At 44.1% G+C, this 19514-nt stretch overlaps 1 protein-coding gene across 34 annotated transcripts in view; it reads left to right on the top strand.

Moving 5' to 3' along the window:
* MAP4K4 (mitogen-activated protein kinase kinase kinase kinase 4) overlaps positions 1-19514 on the top strand; it is a 144657-nt gene that overhangs the window by 93600 nt on the left and 31543 nt on the right. For 12 of the 34 annotated variants that reach the window (XM_056128234.1, XM_056128231.1, XM_056128194.1 and 9 more), the window contains exons 10-15: positions 5917-6092; positions 9022-9094; positions 10427-10637; positions 14687-14848; positions 17505-17591; positions 18192-18410. In XM_056128234.1, coding sequence (XP_055984209.1) covers positions 5917-6092; positions 9022-9094; positions 10427-10637; positions 14687-14848; positions 17505-17591; positions 18192-18410 — 928 coding nt within the window. Of the gene's footprint in view, positions 1-5916; positions 6093-9021; positions 9095-10426; positions 10638-14686; positions 14849-17504; positions 17592-18191; positions 18411-19341; positions 19504-19514 lie in introns of all 34 variants that reach the window. The other 22 variants (XM_056128203.1, XM_056128149.1, XM_056128232.1 and 19 more) reach the window with 3 other exon arrangements.

Here is a 19514-nt window from a genome sequence, read left to right as displayed (position 1 = left end):
TGTTTTTATTCACACTGTTAGCTATCTTAGTGTGTTTCATCCTCTTTGGAGGTGCCCATATCAGCGTCAGATAAATCCCCCATGCACTCTTTTCTCCATGTACTTGATCTGATAGAGTAAGAGCTCCATGGACTTGATCAGATTCTCGTGTTGAGATCAGTTTCTCCTTGTTTGCAGTTCTTCCACATTGTTCCTGCATGTGAATTATAGCACTTCAGTTTTGCACGGCTTGGAAATTTGTTGGAAATTTGACTTGACATGAGGTTGTTAGATCTAACTTATTTCTATCAGATGGTTTTCTAGATAGTATTATGTATAGTACAAACTGACCGAAGTTTGTAGCAGCAGAAGAGAAAAATCTTTCATTTTGCAGAATAATTTTTGAAGTTAACAATCTGAAAGGTTATTTTTTAACTCTCACTTTCATTTACAGATCACTGATTAGTGATCGAGTCATTCACTTGTCCCCAAAATTAATAAAGTCTGAGAAATGCAACCTAATAATATTCCTAGGTAGAGGAATATATGTGGTTAACTCATAGCGCATTAACCTCTGCTAACCTAAGGGGGGAAATCCAAATTCAGTTTTTCCTTCCATAGTATCTTAGCCAAATCTTTGGACCTACCATAAGTACTTTATGACATTTGGTAGATTAGATTAAGAAAAATATGACTACGTACTAAAGATGAGGACATGAAAAAGGTGACTAAGCAGCCTTTAGGATTTGAGCCAATGTTTGTTGAATGGATAACTCAGTATATCTAGAGTGCTACTTGTTCCTCAGAAGGGCCCTGAAAGTTTCATAATTTACGTTTACTTTGCCAAACTTATAGCCTGTAGTGGGGCAACGGGATTTCAAAGCAGTTAATTTTTATTGCTTAGAATGTTTCAGAAAAAGGAAAAGCAATGGAAGAAAAAGAGAAGCCGCATTTGCATTGCAATTAGATTTTGTTTGTGTCTGAGAGTTTTATGTAATGTAGATTTGATGTGATTAATATGTGAGGTTTTCTTTGGAAGGTAAGAAAATAAGGATAAGTGAAGAAAGATTGAGTAACATATGAAGTAAAGGAATAGTTCGTTAAGAATATAAAATGCAGTAAGGTACACTTGTTAAAGCAGTAAAATATGAAAATGTGCCAAAGCTGTAGCTGTGAAAAAAATCAATTAGCAACCTGTATTGGTCATCTAAGACACCACAGATAACTCCGCCTACATGAAAAAGTGCGGATTTCTTCTTGATAAATTATATTTTTAGGTGGCATGGTCACGGTAACTCACCATATTATTTGCCATAACATGGTTAAAGACAGAAGTATATAAGTGTAATATTTCTGAGTATCTTTGTTTTATTTTTTCAAAAAAAGCCAATAAAACTTTATAGACTAGTATTTCCCCCAGTGAAATGTGACATTAAAATAGATTTCAATGTTATCAAAGTTATTAAAGAGGTATTTGCTCTGGTTATTTTAAAACTTATAAGTCGACCGTGCCCCCCCCTTCTTTTAATCTTAGAAAGACACATTAAAACAATCGCTTTTCCTTTTTTCCTCATACCTGTCTTTCCCCCTGTAGCTCTCATACTTTTGCTAAACACACTTCAGTAATCCATGACAGGAGGTCATGCACCTTCCCTGAAGAAAGCATTAAGAATTGCAGCTAGGTTGGGAAATCTGGTTGGGTCTTTTCAAAAATCTTCATCGGACATAGTAGTTTTAGCCTGAGAATTTTGCCCACTTTTCTCTGTTGAGCATGTATTTTCCCTCTTTGAATTCTTTCTTGTTTATTCTTGTCTGCTCCAAAGCTCCTCACATAGGTGGATGATTCCTCCTCTTCTTCTTCCTCTGTTTTCCTGTGCTTTTGTCTCATTAATGCCTTTATTAATTAATGTCTTTTAGTTTTGCTTTTTGAAACTATTCTCACAGGGTGTCCAGTCCAGATTGTTTCTTCAGTCTGACTCTGAATAAGACAGATATTTGTATTTTAAATCTTTTCTGTACTGGATTTCTTCTTTCCGATTAATGCTGTGTCCTTTCCTTCTTGGTTTCATCTTTTGCTGACCTCTAGTTTTGTTTTATCCTCTCTATGGATGTGTGCATGCACACAGGCACACTTTCACTCTTGGTACTTTCATACTTTTCCATTTCTCACTATCCTTTCCCTAACACTTTCACAATATTTTATTCTCCCCTCTCTCCCCTGTAGCCAGAATTTTTCCTCATTATTCTTATATTGCCTTTAATCACTTTCACCTTCAGATAGCAGAGTTCTCTAGTTTTATTTACCAATGTGGGGAGAGGCTCTTTAAGGCTGTGCAGTTGCAAGGATTGTAGTCCCAGTTGCCCTCCTCTTTTATTAAAATGATTGCAACTCTAGACATCCATGAGGATTCAACCCTAGGGAAGCCAGATGCAAAGGGGACATACTGCAGTGTAAACTATGCAGTACTATGAAAATACTTTATGCAGCTCATGCTAATAATACCCGTTCTTGCTCTATCTGATTTCATTGAAGGGAGTCTCCTGAAACAATTGCTGAATAATTGCTGTATTTTCAGGGCACTTCACAATTTCTAACCCTTGATACCTGATCCCACTCTTGATTATTCATTCCTTGCAGTGTGGGCTTAACCACTGTGTATGGCGATGTAAATAGTCATAGATGACTATTACTTCCCATGTTCTTAATACCACAGTTTCTCTAAACTTGATTAGATGCATTTGCCTCCATTTCTGTCATTGTTCTCATTTAACTCAAATTTCATGTAGCACTGAACTGTCCTCCCATTGTTCATCGATTTGCTTGAGCAGGCCCAGTAATGTCTCCATTGTGAGACTTGTTTCTGTGTTTGGCATATTGAATATGTCACGGGTAGCTTGCCAGGCTTTGCTGTGTGGGCGAGATACTCTCGGTAGCTTGCCGGGCTCTCCCAGAGGGGCAGAAGAATCAAAACTGGCTTGGTCTGCCAGCTGTGCACAAGGCAAATGCCCTACCGCTGTGCTATCGCTCCAGCCCAAATACCCTAAAGGGTCAAAATGATAACAGCCATGTAAACCAGAGTGTTTAAATAGTAAGTGTGTATGTATGAGGATGGGGATGGCTAGGGGGTGGCTAGGTGGTGATAACAAACATAAAACTCCTGGGGCTGGAGAGATAGTGTAGTGGGCAGGGTGCTTTCCTAGCATGCAGCCAACTCAGTTTCAGTTCCTGACACCTCTTATGGTTCCCTCTCTCCCCCTCCCAGTTCCTGATCACAGAGTCAGGAGTAATCCCTGAGTATCACATGTTTACCCACCAACCCATACTCCCACCCTGACCTCCACCAAGGCTAACAAACAGAGAACCCCTTCAGTTGCTCTAGAATTTATTACTGTCTACCTGATACAAATCTCTATGTTTTGGGTATAGTGGCTTCCCAAAGTTGATGAGTAAGTTACAGCAGAATTGGATACTTGAAAAATGACCAATTTCCAGATTTTAATCTGTACATGATAGAGTGAATGGACATTCCTTTGGCCTTTTTTCATTCAGGTTCCAGCCTAAGGGTTCCTGGGTGAGGCTGTGGTTTTACCAGTGGGTTGGTGTTTTGAATAGACTCCCGGGTGGTCCCCGTGGGCAGTGGAGTTAGGGTGTCTGTTGATCAAGCCCTGTTGCCGCTGTGCCTTCTTCTGGGTTCCTGACTGACCACACAGTAAGCATCCATTTCTTTGCTTTCAGAGTCCAGCTCTGAGCTAACCCTGACCTATTTTTTCCATTATTTTGTACTTTTTAGAAAATAATTAGGAAGCAGATCATGAATTCCTCATGCTTTTCCATCTTTGTTCATGTTCATTCTGTTAATCTGAAATGGTGTTTTCTTTTTCCCACCTTGAAAATATCAAATACTTTAGACTTATTTTTTTTTAATTTTTCTTTTCATGCTTCTAAAAGTTTGTCTTTACAGCTACTATTGTGTACATATAAATTTCTCCTATTTTTCCCTGTAGATACCATAGAGCCAACATAAACACATATAACTATTGATAAATATTTGTTGAATTGTATAAGACAGGAGAAGTAATCCTGAAAAGTGGTAAATTGGAAAGGACTAATTTTCTGAACCACATTTTGAAAGAAGGAATAACTCATTCATTCAACAAAAATTTATTACTTAATGATCTGCTCTCCTCAGGATCGGGCACTGTTGAGAAATAGAAAAGTAACAACCAGTTCCTGACCAGTATGCTTTGAAGTGGTTCAAATTAGCAGGATTGATAGAAAGAGGATGAGTTCTTCTCATCCTCCTGTCCCCATGGGACCCTGGAGATCATGCCCACAAATTGCCTCTGGCTGCTACTTAAGCTCCTTGGTGACCATGATGCAGAGACACACAAAAGAATCTCCTAACTGAGCAGCTTGCTGTAGAGATTTCTTCAGACAGTAATCATCTAGAATTTTGAAATTCCAGGAGCACGTGGCCATTTTTGTGGCCACACAATTTATAACAAGCAATACAAAAGAGAGTATGGGGGAGATTGTCTGCCATAGAGGCAGGGGGAAGGGTGGGTTGGGGGTATACTGGGGTTTTTGGTGATGGAAGATATGCACTGGTGGAGGGTTGGCTGATCAATCATGAGTATGACTGAAACTCAAACAGGAAAGCTTTGTAACTGTATCTCACGGTGATTAGAATAACAATAATTAAAAAATAAAATTAACATTCTGAATCAATGTCACCTCGTTGTTCATCCATTCAAGCAGGCCCAGTAACATTGTAAGACTTGTTACCATGTTTGGCATATCGAATACGTCACGGGTAGCTTGCCAGGCTTTGCTGTGCAGGGCGAGATACTCCCGGTAGCTTGCCAGACTCTCCGAGAGTGGTGGAGGAATCGAACTCTGGTCGGCCATGTTGGCTGCGTGCAAGGCAAGCACCCTACCTGCTGTGCTATCGCTCCAGCCCGACATTCTGAATAAAAAAAAGTAATATGGAGTTCATTCAGCTTAATTAGTGGCTGAATAATTAGCAGTACCCCTACATTAAAAAAAAAAAGAAAGAAAGGAAGGAAGGAAGGGAGGGAGGGAGGGAGGGAGGGAGGAAGGAAGGGAGGAAGGAAGGAAGGAAGAGAAAGAGGATGAGTTCTGTCTGTGAACTGCTTCTAACCCCAGAAAAAAGGGTTCTAACTTAGCTATGTAAGGGTAGGACTAAGAAGCCCTTAGTTGTGTGTGTGTGTGGGCGGGGGGGAGGGTTTCTGGGCTGTATCTCAGAAGGTCTGAGTGTCTGAGAGCTAAGGTGGGATATGGGAGTCATGAAGCATGCATGGAAAATGGGCAGAAATACAAGTTGTCTGGCGGGGTGAATATCAGCAATTGAGCCATCAACCCCTCACAACTGTCATTCCTGTCTCCAACTTCTGTTGCATAAGAGAACTATGAATGAAACTCTAAAAACCTGAAGTAATACTTTAGAGGTACTGATGATTGAAGAGCTCCCACCATTCAGTCCTTTTCTTGCAGTTATATCAGACCTTGTCTTCTGGCTTCCAGCTATTTCTCTGGAGGCCTTTATTTAGCCAGAAGCTCCCCTTCTGCCCCCTTACCTTCTCCATGCTAACTGGCTAGAAGCTCAGCCAGCGACATTAGATTTACACATCATGTAAATCTGAGTTCCTTTTTGGTGTCTGCAGTATGTTGTCAATGATAAAACTCTTGAAACTGTACTTGAGAAATGCTCTTGAACCTCAGAGGGTCCCAAATTCCTCTCTGTGTTCCTTACAGTTTTGTTCTTTGCATTTGCAGAACGTTCACAGTGAATTCGGGAGCTCTTTTGTTTTTGTTTTGTTTTGTTTTTGGTTTATAGATCACTGATTTTTGGAGCTTTGTTCTTCACAATAGGATTTCAATTTGTCTTCATTTTATTTATTTATTCTATTTTATAGGTCAAAGAAATTTTTTAGTTTTATAGAAGGATGCCTGGTGAAGAATTATATGCAGCGGCCTTCCACAGAGCAGCTTTTGAAACACCCTTTTATAAGGGATCAGCCAAATGAAAGGCAAGTTAGAATCCAGCTTAAGGACCATATAGACCGGACCAGAAAGAAGAGAGGAGAGAAAGGTATTATGCCTGTTCTATATTCATCTTTTTTAAAAAGTGTACTTTTCTCATTTTTTGTCAACTGCTATAGGGTGCCCCCTTGTGTGCATGTGGGGCGTGTCTGCCCTAAAAGCACCAATGGGACTGGTCTCTGCTAGTCCCAGGAGTGGCTGGGAGCTGCGGGGAGCCTTGTGGGAGGTTGCCCCAAGCTGGCACCATTTGGACAGACGCCTGGATCTGATCAGCATTGCGGGGATGCTTTTCCTGTCCCTCCGCCAGAACAAATCTTTGCTGTTTCGCTTTGCATGTCATAATTAGTGCCATGTTCTGAAGTACATCACTGGAGATTTACGGAGCATCATCTGTGGGCTTCATCTGTGGTCTTCATCGTGCTGTTCTTCTGCTCAGGAAAACCCTGGGTTCCTACTAGTTTATACTGATGCCAGAGTGATTCACTGCTCTGATCACACAGAAAAACCTGCTCTTAGGGTTAATTGTTTAAGGTTTCTTTTGGATTGTGGTCTTGCTTTTATTTATTTATTTATTTATTTATTTATTTTTTGAATCTGTGTCACCTGCCAGGAGCTCCCTGTCTCCTCTGCCTAGCAAGATGCTGTTGAAGATGTTTAAGCATCTTTTTTTTTTTTTTTTTTTTTTTTTTTTTGCTTCTTGGGTCACACCCGGCGTTGCATAGGGGTTACTCCCGGCTCATGCTCTCAGGAATTAACTCCTGGTGGTGCTTGGGGACCATATGGGATGCTGGGAATCTAATCCGGGTCAGCCACATGCAAGGCAAACACCCTACCCACTGTGCTATCGCTCCGCCCCAATGTATGACCATCTTAACTCAGGGTACTGCTCTGGACCTCAAGCTCTGGTGGAGCTCTCTGGTGAATTCTTAGTGGTCCTTTATAGAGCATTTAACAGCCCATTCATATTACTATATTTTTAACATTCAAATATGAGGAACAAAAAGACATGGAAAAGAAACAGGTTTAAGATAATATAGAGTTGGCTATCTTTGGAGGCATGCTTTGAGCAATTTAAGTATACATGCGTATCTTTGCTCGAGCAAATCGACGATCAACGGGAGGGCCTTTACCTTACCTTTACCTATGCGTATCTTAAGCAGCATTGGTATTTGGAACAAATCATTATTGTTATCTATAATAACTGTTTGCTCTCTAATATTTTTAGTCATTACAGTAAGATCTGTACATTAACCTATGTGCTTGCAACATAGTGAACTATAGCTTGAAGACAAGTTAAGACCTTTTCACTGAGAAGTCATTTGCAAGCTAGATTTGCTTTCTTTATAACTGACAATGACTGGAGTATATGTTGAACTCCAGACACTTGCTGAGCACTTTGCCAGAAATGGCTGTCTTCCTTGTCATCTGATTTTGCAGATGGGAAAGTGGAGCATTTTGGCCTTCCTGTTTATCATGCAGCCTCTTTTTCCCTTTGCATTCTCCTTTCTAAAATCCCTAGCCTAGTTCATAGTACAGAATTCAAAGCAACACTATCTAAAGGCTTCCAAAGATTATTTAGGTTGAAATTTACCTAGACGCTGGTTCATACTTGTTCCTTAAAATCATATGGCTTTGTAGCCTGAGAGATTGTACAGTGGGTAGGGCGCTTGCCTTGCTTACAGCTGACTCGGGTTAATCCCTGGTATCCCCTATGGTCCCTCAAGCACAGCAAGAATAATGATTTTGTGCAGAGTCGAGTTATCCCTGAACACTATGGGATGTGTTCCAAAAGCAAACAAACAAAAAAATTATATGTCAATGTTCAGCATAGTGAAGAACTAACATGTGTCTGTATATATGTGGGTAAGTTTCTCCTGAGTCATATCTTAGGTTCTCATGACCATTTTTCTTACCTGGAAACTAATTTTCAACATATGTAGGTTAGAGAAATGTTAGACATGTATTTTTCATTTGTAAATAGACTTTGTTTTAGAAATCTGCTTTCTGACTTCTATGGCCCTCTGAAGTGCAACTGCTCACTGAAAGCTATGCACTGACATTGAGTGAAGGAACTAATAAAATGGCTATTGGGGAAACAGCTCAAAGCCTGTCGAAGTAGAAAGAAGTGATCCATGTTGAGCAAAGCAGCTTTTTCTTTCTTTCTTTCTTTCTTTCTTTCTTTCTTTCTTTTTTTCTTTCTCTCTCTCTCCTCCCTTCCTTCCTTCCTTCCTTCCTTTTCTTTTCTTTTTTCTTTTGTGTTGTTTCCTTAGTTTGTCTCTGATTGTGCTATTTTTTAAAAAAATAATAATTTGTGGGAACTTTTGATTTTTTTTTTAGTTGTAATTACCTGCTCAATGCTTCATTTAAAATTTTTTTTTTTTTGCCAGTTCAGCAAACCTTTCTCTCTACTGCATTTTAAGTGGATCTCATGTGCTAAAACTAGCTGAATAAATTCTTTCAGTTGGCTTAGTTAATTTGGACAGTCAGGGCTCTTTCCTTTGAATCTTGGCGCCGTGGTTCTGAGTGTGCTGTGTCCTCATCATTGTGCTGTGTCACGACCTCACAGCCCTGGAGCCCGCCCCACACTCCAGAATACCACCTAAAGGCCAGCCAGTTTGTTCTTCCACTGGGCAAGAACTAGCCAGGAGGTTGCCATTGTTTATGGTAGGAATTTGTGGGGATAAGCTTCATCACCCCCAAAGCTTATTTTTTTGCTTTTTGGGGGGGTGGTGGTTCATACCAAGTGGTGCTCAGGGGACCATATAGGATGTCGGAGATTGAGCACGGGTCGGCCATGTGCAAGGCAAACATCCTAGCTGCTATGCTCCAACCCCTCCCAAAGCTTTTTTTTCATGCATGTTTTGTTCTTTTACACAAGAAATATATTACTTACTTTCTTCCCATCAGTGCTCAGGAAGACTTGCCAGCACATGCACACGTCACGACTTCTGAACTGTTCTCTTCTTCCCTCTTTCCAGATGAAACGGAGTATGAGTACAGTGGAAGTGAGGAGGAAGAGGAGGAAGTGCCTGAACAGGAGGGAGAGCCGAGGTATTATGTCTGCTTCCTGCCTCCCCGCCAGTATCCCTTCCATGCCAGACCCCTCTGAACATGGAGGAATCTTCAGGCAGTTTGAAAGTGCCTCAACACCTTTCACTTTTCTCTGCTCCTGGGAAGGCTTCTGGAAAAAGTGCCCTCGGGGTCCTCTTTACTCTGGTGGTGTTGTTTCTCTTCCACGCTCTTTGGAAAATATCAGGGATGGGGGTGTGGTGGGGGGTTTGGGGGCTGGTTCCCAGGGTGGGGGAGCTTAAGCTGGCATTTATGGCACCAGGAGGCAGAGATGATCAATGTCCTGTGATGGCCAGAACCATCCTGCCTGGAAGGACTCATCCTGCTGATTGTAGCCAACCCTGCCCTTTCCATGAGGGAGGCCACCAGCGTTTCCTGTCCACACTCAGCCTGCGTTTCCATCCAGTTCCTTTTCCCAAAGTCCACTGAGTAGCATGTTAAGCAGTTGGCAACTGAAATGCAACTGTAACTAATGAATCAGGGAGAAGAGGAATTTCATACCATAAAATTGCTCTTTCCTGGCAATCCCGCTGCACATGGTCAACTGAGCAGAAGTGGGTGGGAAGAGAGGTTGTGTGTGTTCTGAGACCAGTGGGGACCCAGGAACAGGGAACACACATTAGGGCAACATAAAGGGGATCTATGAAGAAAATTAGAGTTTTTCTTTTTTCTAACAGAAGAGAAGTTGTGACTCCATTTTGAGACTAAATATTTCAGAGGAATTTGAAGAGTACCGTTGTGCTTAGATGCAGCATGGTAGAATAGGAGCCAACTGAAGGAGATTTATTATCCCTCTGATAGTGGGTGTTTGAGAAGTCAAGAAGTGACTCCTTGTAGAAAGACCAGCTGTGTATGACACAGTTTCACTTGTCTTTGCAGTGGCCAGGTCATGGGACTGGATTGGGCTGAAAGAGGTGGGAGGAAGTGTAGTAAAAGGCTCGGGGAGCTAGCTGGAAAGGTGAGCTTTGTGGTATTTCCACGCCCACAGATGGAACGGGGTGTGGCTTTTACCGTGGGAGTTCGGCAGTCACTTGTGCAATGGAAGAAAACAGTTTCAGCTTTCTGTCTTGTGTTTGAGTTGATGTGAGAACCCTAAGTAGACACTAGCCTTGGTGAACAGAGAGCCAGGACCAAATCTTTGAGATTTGGTTTTGAAGTGAACTGAGGAAGAGTCTGTACAGTGGGTGGGATACAGGTGGTGTCTGCTGTCAGTCGCCTCCGCAGCCAGGAGGAATGAGGCCAGGAGGGCGATGAGTGTGGTCAGGGCCCGGCCTTCTGCCCCTAGTACCTTCTGAAAGCCCCGTCTCCCTGCAGCTCCATCGTCAACGTGCCCGGCGAGTCCACCCTGCGGCGGGACTTCCTCAGGCTGCAGCAGGAGAACAAGGAACGTTCTGAGGCCCTTCGGAGACAGCAGTTGCTGCAGGAACAGCAGCTCCGGGAGCAGGAAGAGTATAAGAGGCAGCTGCTGGCAGAGAGGCAGAAGCGGATCGAGCAGCAGAAAGAGCAGAGGCGGCGGCTGGAAGAGGTAGGAATGCAGGTCTAAGGTGGTCTTTCACTCATGTCTCTTCACATTGGTGGGCTCCCCAAGAGGTGGAAAAATTGTTCTGCTGCTCTGAGGTGACGCTTTCTTCATGGCAGGCTGTGCAGCTTCATTTGAAGAGAAGCTCATGTGTCAGGCATTCCGTGCGGTTTAAAAAAATGTTTTCTGAACTTGAACAGACGGAGGACCCTGTGTTGGATGCCTGGCAGGAGGGACCCAAGCTAGTATCCTACCAGGCGTGCAGGCTATTTCACAGCTGGGCACCTGAAGGAGGATGGGGCCAGTTCAGGCTTTATTTTATGCCTTGCTCCTTTGGGTCCCTGCCTCCAGGCTTCTGTGTTCATGTCTCCCTGCAACTTAAGCTATTTTACAGGAAGATACCTTGACTTCAGGTACATGTCAGAGTAGGGATGAAGAGAAGCATATTAGAGGTAAAACAGGTGCCATTTTATAACCTTTTGTTCTTGGGATTGTTTATGTACGGCAGGGAGTTGAAACGGCATTTTCTGTTACTCCTCTCCTTTTACATACTGTTGACCCTGGTGATAGGGGTGTCGTCACAACTTTCCAGTTTTGTGATTCACAGAAACATTTAGTTTTTCTTTGACTTCACTTGGGGCTTGAGTTTTTTGTTTTGTTTTGTTTTGTTTTTTTTTCCTTTTCCTGACTGTTCTTGTTTTCTAACACCTCCCAGTTTCTCGTTTCTTATTCATAATAGTTTCTTGTTTGATTGTACACACTTCCTGTCTCATCTTTATCTTTCACACCGAAAAAGAATCCCAAACAGCAGTAGAGCCCCATTTATACACTGAAATTTAATGCAACCACACATGATTATTACTCAAATTAATAAGAGAAGTTTGGGGGAGGGGGTGGTCTCTGAGTCATTCTGTGTATTTGTGATCTGAGATCTGCAAACTTTGTGGTTTACATGTGCAGGAGGTGCCAGGCTAAACCAAGGCCTCACACAGGCACACTCTACATTGAACTGTACCCCCAGTCGCAGTCGGCCTCGCTTTAGAGAATGAGTGCCTCTCTCAGGATGGGGGCTGCAAATACTTACCCAGGCCGGGTAGGAGAAAACAGGGGTGTTACCCTCCCTCTGCAGCAGGAGCAAGAACACTACTACTTGCTTATGCGCCTCTTTCTGTAATGTATTTGCAGATTCCTTAATATTTTGATTGACACTGTTTTCAGTGGACATGACAAAACCCTGAAGGGTTCTGAGATTTGCTCAAGCTGCATGTTGTCGCTTTGCCACTAGCCAGCTTTCTCAAATAAAAGTTTATAGACCAATTTTTGTTCTGCTCTGAATTTTAAAATATTTCATTGTTATTTTTCACCTAATGATCTTATGCTCCATACCATCTTGGTTTTTGTTTGAGGGCTGTAGCCAGGGTGCTTAGGGCTTATCCTGGTTCTGTGCTCAAGGATTACTCCTAGCAGTGCTCAGGAGACCTTATGTGGTGCCGATTGTCAGTGGGGATGAGGCATCAGGTTTTGTTTTAGGTCAAAATTTTTCTTTTCCTTTGAAGAAAAAAAAAATCGAAGCAAATTCAGTTTCTTCTCCTCAGTCTGACCCTTTCTTGAATGTCAGGGCCGCACATACCAAGCAGCTGGGCCTGGGTACCGACCCCTACCCCTTCCTTTTGTGTTTGAGCACTGCTCTGTTAACAGCTTTTCAGAGCCTCCCTGTCACAGAGAGACTGTGGATGCAAAGGAGGCAGCTTGGGCCTATCCAGCCTCCGAGTGGCACTTGGGACTTTGGATTGAGGACTTCACTGCCTTGTGTTGAGGCCTCAGTGTTGGCATGAGTGCCAGAAGCTCCTTGTATCTGCGCTTTTCTTCCGCCAAGAGAATGCACGACTATATTCTCACAGACAACAGGTGTCCTGTTTACTGGACTCATTTCTACAAACTCTGAAGAGACTCCTAGACATTCTAGAGAGGTGGGCAGACATTCTAGAGAGTGGAAGAACCTAAAAGAGCAAGGGGAAACACTGGGAAATCTCACAGGTTCCTAGGAGATAAATCATTGTTGCTGGTGTGTCTCTTTCTTTACCAGGAGGCTGGGTGATCACCGGCTTGCACTCCAGTGCTCCGAACCCTCCTCCTAGACCCTCTTTGCTAGCTTTTAACTGAGAAGAACCTCATCCCTTGGGGACAGCTCTCTGCGTCCCTGGCCCAGGCTTGTGCACGCCTTGGCAGAATGTGGTCAGGCTCTCACTCTCCTTCACCCTTAGCTCGCTTTCACAGATAGCTGTTTTTCTGAGGCTTGAAAAGAAGGCAGGCAGGCTTGGAATTGGCAAGCCATGAGCCGAAACCGAATTGTAGGAAGGCATTGCCAGTGTTGGAATTTACTTGAGACCTGCTGGCGCTCAGGATGTAGTTTCCCAATACCAGGACAGACATTCCTTTTAAGATTCTTTCTGGAATCTGGGTAGTCCTGGCTCTGAGTCCTAAGGGAGAGCACACAAAATGAGCCAAGTAGGAGGAAGAGACCAGAGCTTACTCAGCTTCACTGATGAGAGGCGGTGTCCTCCCTGCCTAAGGCCACATGCCAAGTGATCTTGTCTGTCCTGTCACTCCCCCTGCGGGACATTTCTGCACATTGCTTGGGAAACTGTGCAAGCACCCTCGCCTTTCTTATTTAGTAGTTGATCTCAGTGTGACATAAAATTTGTGGTATTTGTTTGAACCTCTTTAGTGGCTTAGTGCCTTGATGGCCGTCTCGGTGAGAGCTGTGCTGTTGGTTATGTGTAGAAGCCACTAGTCACATGAGGCTTTTAGAGTCAAGTTTGTGTCAGTGAAATTGGATTTAAAAGGCAGTTCGTTCATTTGCTGGCGGAGTTTCAGGCTTGCAGTCACCGCTTGTGGCTTGAGGTCGTGTTGTTGAACATGACTCGCTGCACCTTGATCCCCTAAGGGCTAATTCGTCAGTTTAGGAATAGAGCAGGCACTTTGCAGGTTCTTGGCAGGCTCGGCCGATCTTTTCCCCTGAGTCACAGAAGCACTTTCATGGCAGATTGTGGGGACTAGCCAGGCAAGATGGGCCAGTGGTTTCCTGAATGCCACAGATCCCACTGTGATCTCACTGGGCCTTTCAGCAGCCTTCAGCCCTAGACCTGGAAAGGGCTGTCCAGAGCTTCTTGGGTCTGAAGAGTCTCAGAGCAAGTGCCTGGGGGATTGTGCCCCAGGGAGGGCAGGAATCCTGGATCTGGTGACTGGCGCAGGCTTTTGAGGTAGATTAACTCCCACTCCAAGGCCTCGCTAGCTCTGTGGTTCTGGGGAAATCCAGTCAGGAAAACAAGATAAAGGGGATCCAGTGCCAACTGTGGTTCCATGTGTGTGGACTCAGAGGCAGTGTATTATTGTTCTCGTAATAGTGATGATGTTTGGGGCTGGAGTGATAGTACAGTGGGTAGGGTGTTTGCCAAGTTCAATCCCCAGCATCCCATATGGTCCCCCAAGCACCGCCAAGAGCAATTCCTGAGTGCAGAGCCAGGAATAACCCCTGAGCATCACTGGTGTGACCCAAAAAGCAAAATATATATAGTGATGTTTGTGCTTCTCATTTCTGTCCCTGGGAATGCTTCTTTTCCCCTTCCCAGATTCATTTTTCTCCCTTCCTTTCCCCTATTTCTAGCCTCTTTTTGTTATTCTCTCTTCTGCCGTTCTCTTGTTAAAGTCTGTGGGTAACTCTCTTAGTGACGCTCAAATTTAAAGAGGTTCTTGTCCCCCTACTTATTGGGCTACATTGAATAGTTGGGGAATAATTTCATTTCATTCATTTTATCAGAATGAAATGAAAACCTGTAAGGGTTTGTGAAAACATAATTGCCTGTGACTTGGGGATTGGTGGGAGCTGGGCTCCGTGGCCAAGGAGCCGCACGGGGGCCATCGGACAGTATCACGGGGCCTGTGAGCTCTTGCTCATTGGCATCCGTGAGGAGATGGTCAGCCAGGTGGACCCTTTGTCAAGCCAGACCTCCGATTGGAACATTGGCGTTGGTTCTGTGTCTTCACTTCCACAGCAACAAAGGCGAGAGCGGGAAGCGCGAAGGCAGCAGGAACGGGAGCAGCGAAGGCGGGAGCAGGAGGAGAAGCGGCGTCTGGAGGAGCTGGAGAGGAGGCGGAAGGAAGAGGAAGACCGGAGACGAGCAGAAGAAGAGAAGAGGAGAGTCGAAAGAGAGCAGGTTAGTCCCCCCCGAGGACACCTCGCTGGTGAGGTTTGCCGCTCCCACGGGGCGGAGGGGCTGGATAGCAGACAGCATCTCTGCAGGCACAAACATGCAAGCAGCTCGTGCACTCAGGACTTTGAGAAATGCAAGTCGGGAACACACCAAACAGTGTGTAAGTCCTTGCACTGTAGAAATTGACTGAGAACAATTAAAGTCTCTAAATAGTGTGTGGTTTGAGAGCGATCTTAAGATAATCTTGTTGAGATTGACTTAAATGCTTCAACCCCCAGGTAAATGAATGGTAATCTTTTTCTAAATTGTATTTTAAACCAACTGTAGGAAATGTCTTATGAGCACTATTTGAATTCTATATAGGACTGACTTTTGTAAATTTTTTTTTTTTTTTTGCATATAAAATGCTGTGATTCTGTATATACCTACATGGCACTGGAAAAAGCAAACAATTAGGATCAGGTTTCAGTATAAAAAAAGCCCTGTTTCCCAAACCTCTGTGCAGACAAGAGTGCATTTTGCTGTCTGCCTACTCTGCACCTGCCTCTCTGCCTTTCATGTCCTTGATTTAATTGATCACCCCTTGTTGCAAGTTTTAAGTCCAAAGGGGAAAAAATACCAGTGGGTTCGAATTTAATACTTGGAATATATATTTGCAATCCAGATATATACACACATATATACCCACACAGAATGATATTAACCTTAAGTGTTGATTATTCTACTGATACGCTTTGTGCTAATGATAGGACCTGGGTTTTCTGGGGTCTGCATGCTTACTAGCATTTTTTTTTTTTTAAAGGAGCTTAAGTAAAACTCCTCATTGCTTTATTTGTAGTATTTACCAGTTAACTGTGCTGCTGTGTTTCATGTCTTAACATCTTAACTTATTCTTGGGCACTGCAGGAAGGAGAAAACATAGGCATAGAAAAATTAAATTACCTAGGGCTAAATACCATGATGTGCATAGAAGGTATCAAGTAACACTTGGTTTTCAATTAAGTTGTGATGGCTTTTATCAGCTTTTGTGTTTGTCACCTCTTCTTGTAAAAAATTTTGCTTCTGAAGTCAGTTTTACTCTGCTTTCTTCGCTCTGTTGCAAACAGCTCTAGGAAATGTTTCGTTTCTGCCTGTCACATCTGTGTATGTGTGGGACTGTATTTAGTGTTCACTGGCTTTGTGTTAGCACTTTTGTAATTTGAATAGGATCTGAATTTTCAGACTGTTGCTATGTTTTGATGGCAGAAAATAGTTGAGTCTGCTAACTTGATTTTTTCAGTGTTTGTCTATTTGGTTTCATTCTTTCTAGCTCAGCGGGCAGTTAGGAGTCAGATTTCCTTCTCAGTCATGGCCGAGGAAGCCTTACACCAAGCCAGGGCACTTCAGGGCTGAACCTATGTCTGGCTGGGTCAGGCTTTTGGAAAATGGAGCTTAGAGCCGAGGTGGAACAGGGGCCTTTGCCAGTGGCCTTGTGGATATACTTTCCTCCAGATTGGTGGCTTTTGTGGTTTTGTTTCATTTTGGTTTTAAGCTAAACTGTTTTTTTTTTTTTTTGGTCAGGTAAAGGTTTCTGAGGAAATTCAGATGCTGTAATTTCTCCTTATCCAGCTCTTTCTGATAGCTAGAGTTAATCACTGCTTAACTAGAACTTTCAGTCAGCCAGATGTGTGGCTGCTTCATTCTCTGTGTGCCAGGGGTGCAGTAGATGATCAGTAATAGGCACTAAAGGAGTTTCAGGTTAAAATTGTCCTTGGAGATCCTTAGTCTCTGACCCTTCTAGAGCCCATCACTTTTTCCTCATTGATGAGGAAGGAAAACCTTAATCTGAAAAGGAGTTACGTGTTTGCTAGTTGTTTGGCTTATGTTTGAGCCTCACTTAACATCCTGAGGGTTGGAAGAGAATATTCTGAATAGTTGTTTCTTAGATGAAAAAATGGGAGGTTGAGTCTTACTAGAGGCCAACCAGCTTTTGTTCCCCAGTTTGTTATCCTGTGCATGCAATTCAAGATTGGATTTTTCACTTTCTCATGACATGATTTGGGTGTGTTTATCCCCAGTTCAGTTGTTGAAATTGTTTATTTTCTTGCTGTGGAAAACAAGTCACCACTGTCTCTCTGCACCTGTTCCCTCCCCCGTTCTCACTGTTGAGGCAAAGAAGGGAATCCTATGTGGATGGAGCCTGGGTCTTTTCAGCTATGAGAGTTCCCTGGATCTGGGTTCCTAGACTCTGACTCTGAGTATAGCAGAGAGAACACAAACTGTGTTCATTGTATTTTAGTATGAGAGGTTAGGAATTATAGGCAGTTTGTGCTTGCTACAGTTAGTGACTGTTAAGCAGAGAAAACTTTCTGGCTTCCTGTATGATTAAACTCTGGACTTCTTTAGTAACATGGTCCTCTAACCCAGCTGTGACCTAGCAGAAGAGCCTGTAACGTACCTTTAAGTCCATCACTGGAGTATCATCTATTGACTCCATACATTCTAATGTCCCGCCCTTAAGTGCTTGGGGGCAGTCCTTCGCAATAGATTTTTCTAGTAATTTATCACTAAATCAAGTACATGACAGTGGTTTGGGCACACGGTTCTCTGTGCTCTGTCCGGCTGGTCCCAATGCTTTCCTTTTGGATCAATTGATTGCTGGGTCATTTCTGTGTGACAGGAGTATATCAGGCGACAGCTCGAAGAGGAGCAGCGGCACCTGGAGGCCCTTCAGCAGCAGCTGCTCCAGGAGCAGGCCCTGTTACTGGTAACGCACCGTGTCTGTCTTGTCTCGTGGTCAGGGCTGTTTTTTTTGTTTGTTTGTTTCCCTTCCCCTGAGCCAGCACAACTGTGGCGATCTCAAGACCGTTTGGTCAGCGCTGTGGGCTGGTAGGCTCAATCGGAGATGTCCTCTGTGGTCCTGCTGCTTGGGACACACGGCAGGTGGCTTTTATGTATTCCTCTCCCCTTAGCTGTTCTCTTCGTCTGGCAGATAGAAAGCTTTTGAATGGAATGTGGCATTTCAGACCACGGGCTGGAGGTTCACAAATGGGATTCTCACCTAGCTTTAAGTATCTTTCGAAACCAGTAAAAAACTGACCTTTTAATTGAATTCTCTCTTACTCTGTCCAGTGATATTATGGTTAGCAACAAGCTGTGAGATTTTTCCACAGGTAACATTTAAAACCCCAGTCATTCCCACTCTGTCTTTTATTTATTTATTTATATTTGTTTATTTTTTAAAAAAAGAGCACGACCGTAAAAGCTTTGTCTTTCCCAAGTGAACACCAGAGTTGAGCCCGAGTCCGGAGCAGAGGCGGGCTCCCCAGTGTCCCCTGGATTCAGTGTTCTCCTCTCCCTCTCCAAGGAGTGTCGATGGCGGGAGATGGAGGAGCACCGGCAGGCAGAGAGGCTCCAGAGGCAGTTGCAACAAGAACAAGCCTATCTCCTGTCTCTACAGCACGACCACCGGAGGGCCCACCCGCAGCCCCCGCAGCCCTCTCAGCCGCCGCAGGAGCGGGGCAAGGCCAGCTTCCACGCCCCGGAGCCTAAGCCACACTACGAGCCTGCAGACCGAGCGCGAGAGGTACCCCCATTCTCTCCTCGTCCCTGCGCGCGTCCCAGCATTGTTCCCTGGAGGTGGGGGGTGGCAGGGCCCCTCCCCTTGGTTTCCTGGCCGAGACGTTGAGGTTCTGACATGTTAAGCATCTCCTTATTTATTTAATTATTTATTTATTTATTTATTTATTTATTTATTTATTTTACTTAGAGGACCAGGGGACCTTGGCTAACATCTTCCATGAACTAAACACTCAAAAGAGTATACAGCTGAAGCATTGTTTAAAATGTCAGTGAGAGGCGCGCTGGCCTGGTTTTCCACACCTGCACCTCTGGGCTCGTGAGCTGATTTGCACGGGAGCTATCACAGTATCACTTCTGTGGCACTTCTGGACTGCCCCATGTGCCCCGAGAGAGCAGTGACTGATTAGGGGCACTGGCTAGATAGGGAACTCCTTCCAAAGGGCATGGATGGGGAGACTGCAGGGGACTTTTTTCCCTCCCTCCCCGTTCGCCGCTCTGGATTCTAGGAACGAGTTTTCTGCTTACTCCGCAGTGCCTCGACTTGTGGCACTGTGAAATGTTCTCGCTGCTGAGGACAGTCTTTTCATCTGTAGCTGTAGCTGCTTGTGGCAGATTCCTCCCCCCCCCTCCACTCCCACCCCCTAAGATTGAACACCACGGCCGTCGCATGTCCTGCACCCTGCTCAGCTCTGGCCAGGGGAGATCGAGGCTGCCCCGCTGAATCCTTGTCTTTCACATATCTTTGTTCTCAATCACCCTCTCCCTGCTTGATTTACCTCCTTCCCGTCTCTCAAGCTCTCTCTTTCTTTTGTTGTAGCTGAATGAAGGAAAACATAAATGTCTCTTCAGGAACCCCTCTGCCTTCTGGCTTTCTTCATGGTCTCTACTTTTTTTCCTTACTAACCCTGAGTTCTGTCTTCTAATCTCTGATGCAGGTGGAAGATAGATTTAGGAAAAATAACCACAGCTCCCCTGAGGCCCAGTCTAAGCAGACAGGCAGAGTGTTGGAGCCACCAGCGCCTTCCCGATCAGAGTCTTTTTCCAATGGCAACTCCGAGCCCGTGCATCCCGCCCTGCAGAGAACAGCCGAGCCTCAGGTAGCAGCAGC

The sequence above is a fragment of the Sorex fumeus genome, unplaced genomic scaffold, assembly GCF_029834395.1.
Source record: "Sorex fumeus unplaced genomic scaffold, SorFum_2.1 ptg000006l, whole genome shotgun sequence".
Taxonomy (NCBI): Eukaryota; Metazoa; Chordata; class Mammalia; order Eulipotyphla; family Soricidae; genus Sorex; species Sorex fumeus.
The sequence above is the reverse complement of the archived record's forward strand: the minus strand, read 5'-3'. Positions and strand labels throughout refer to the sequence as shown.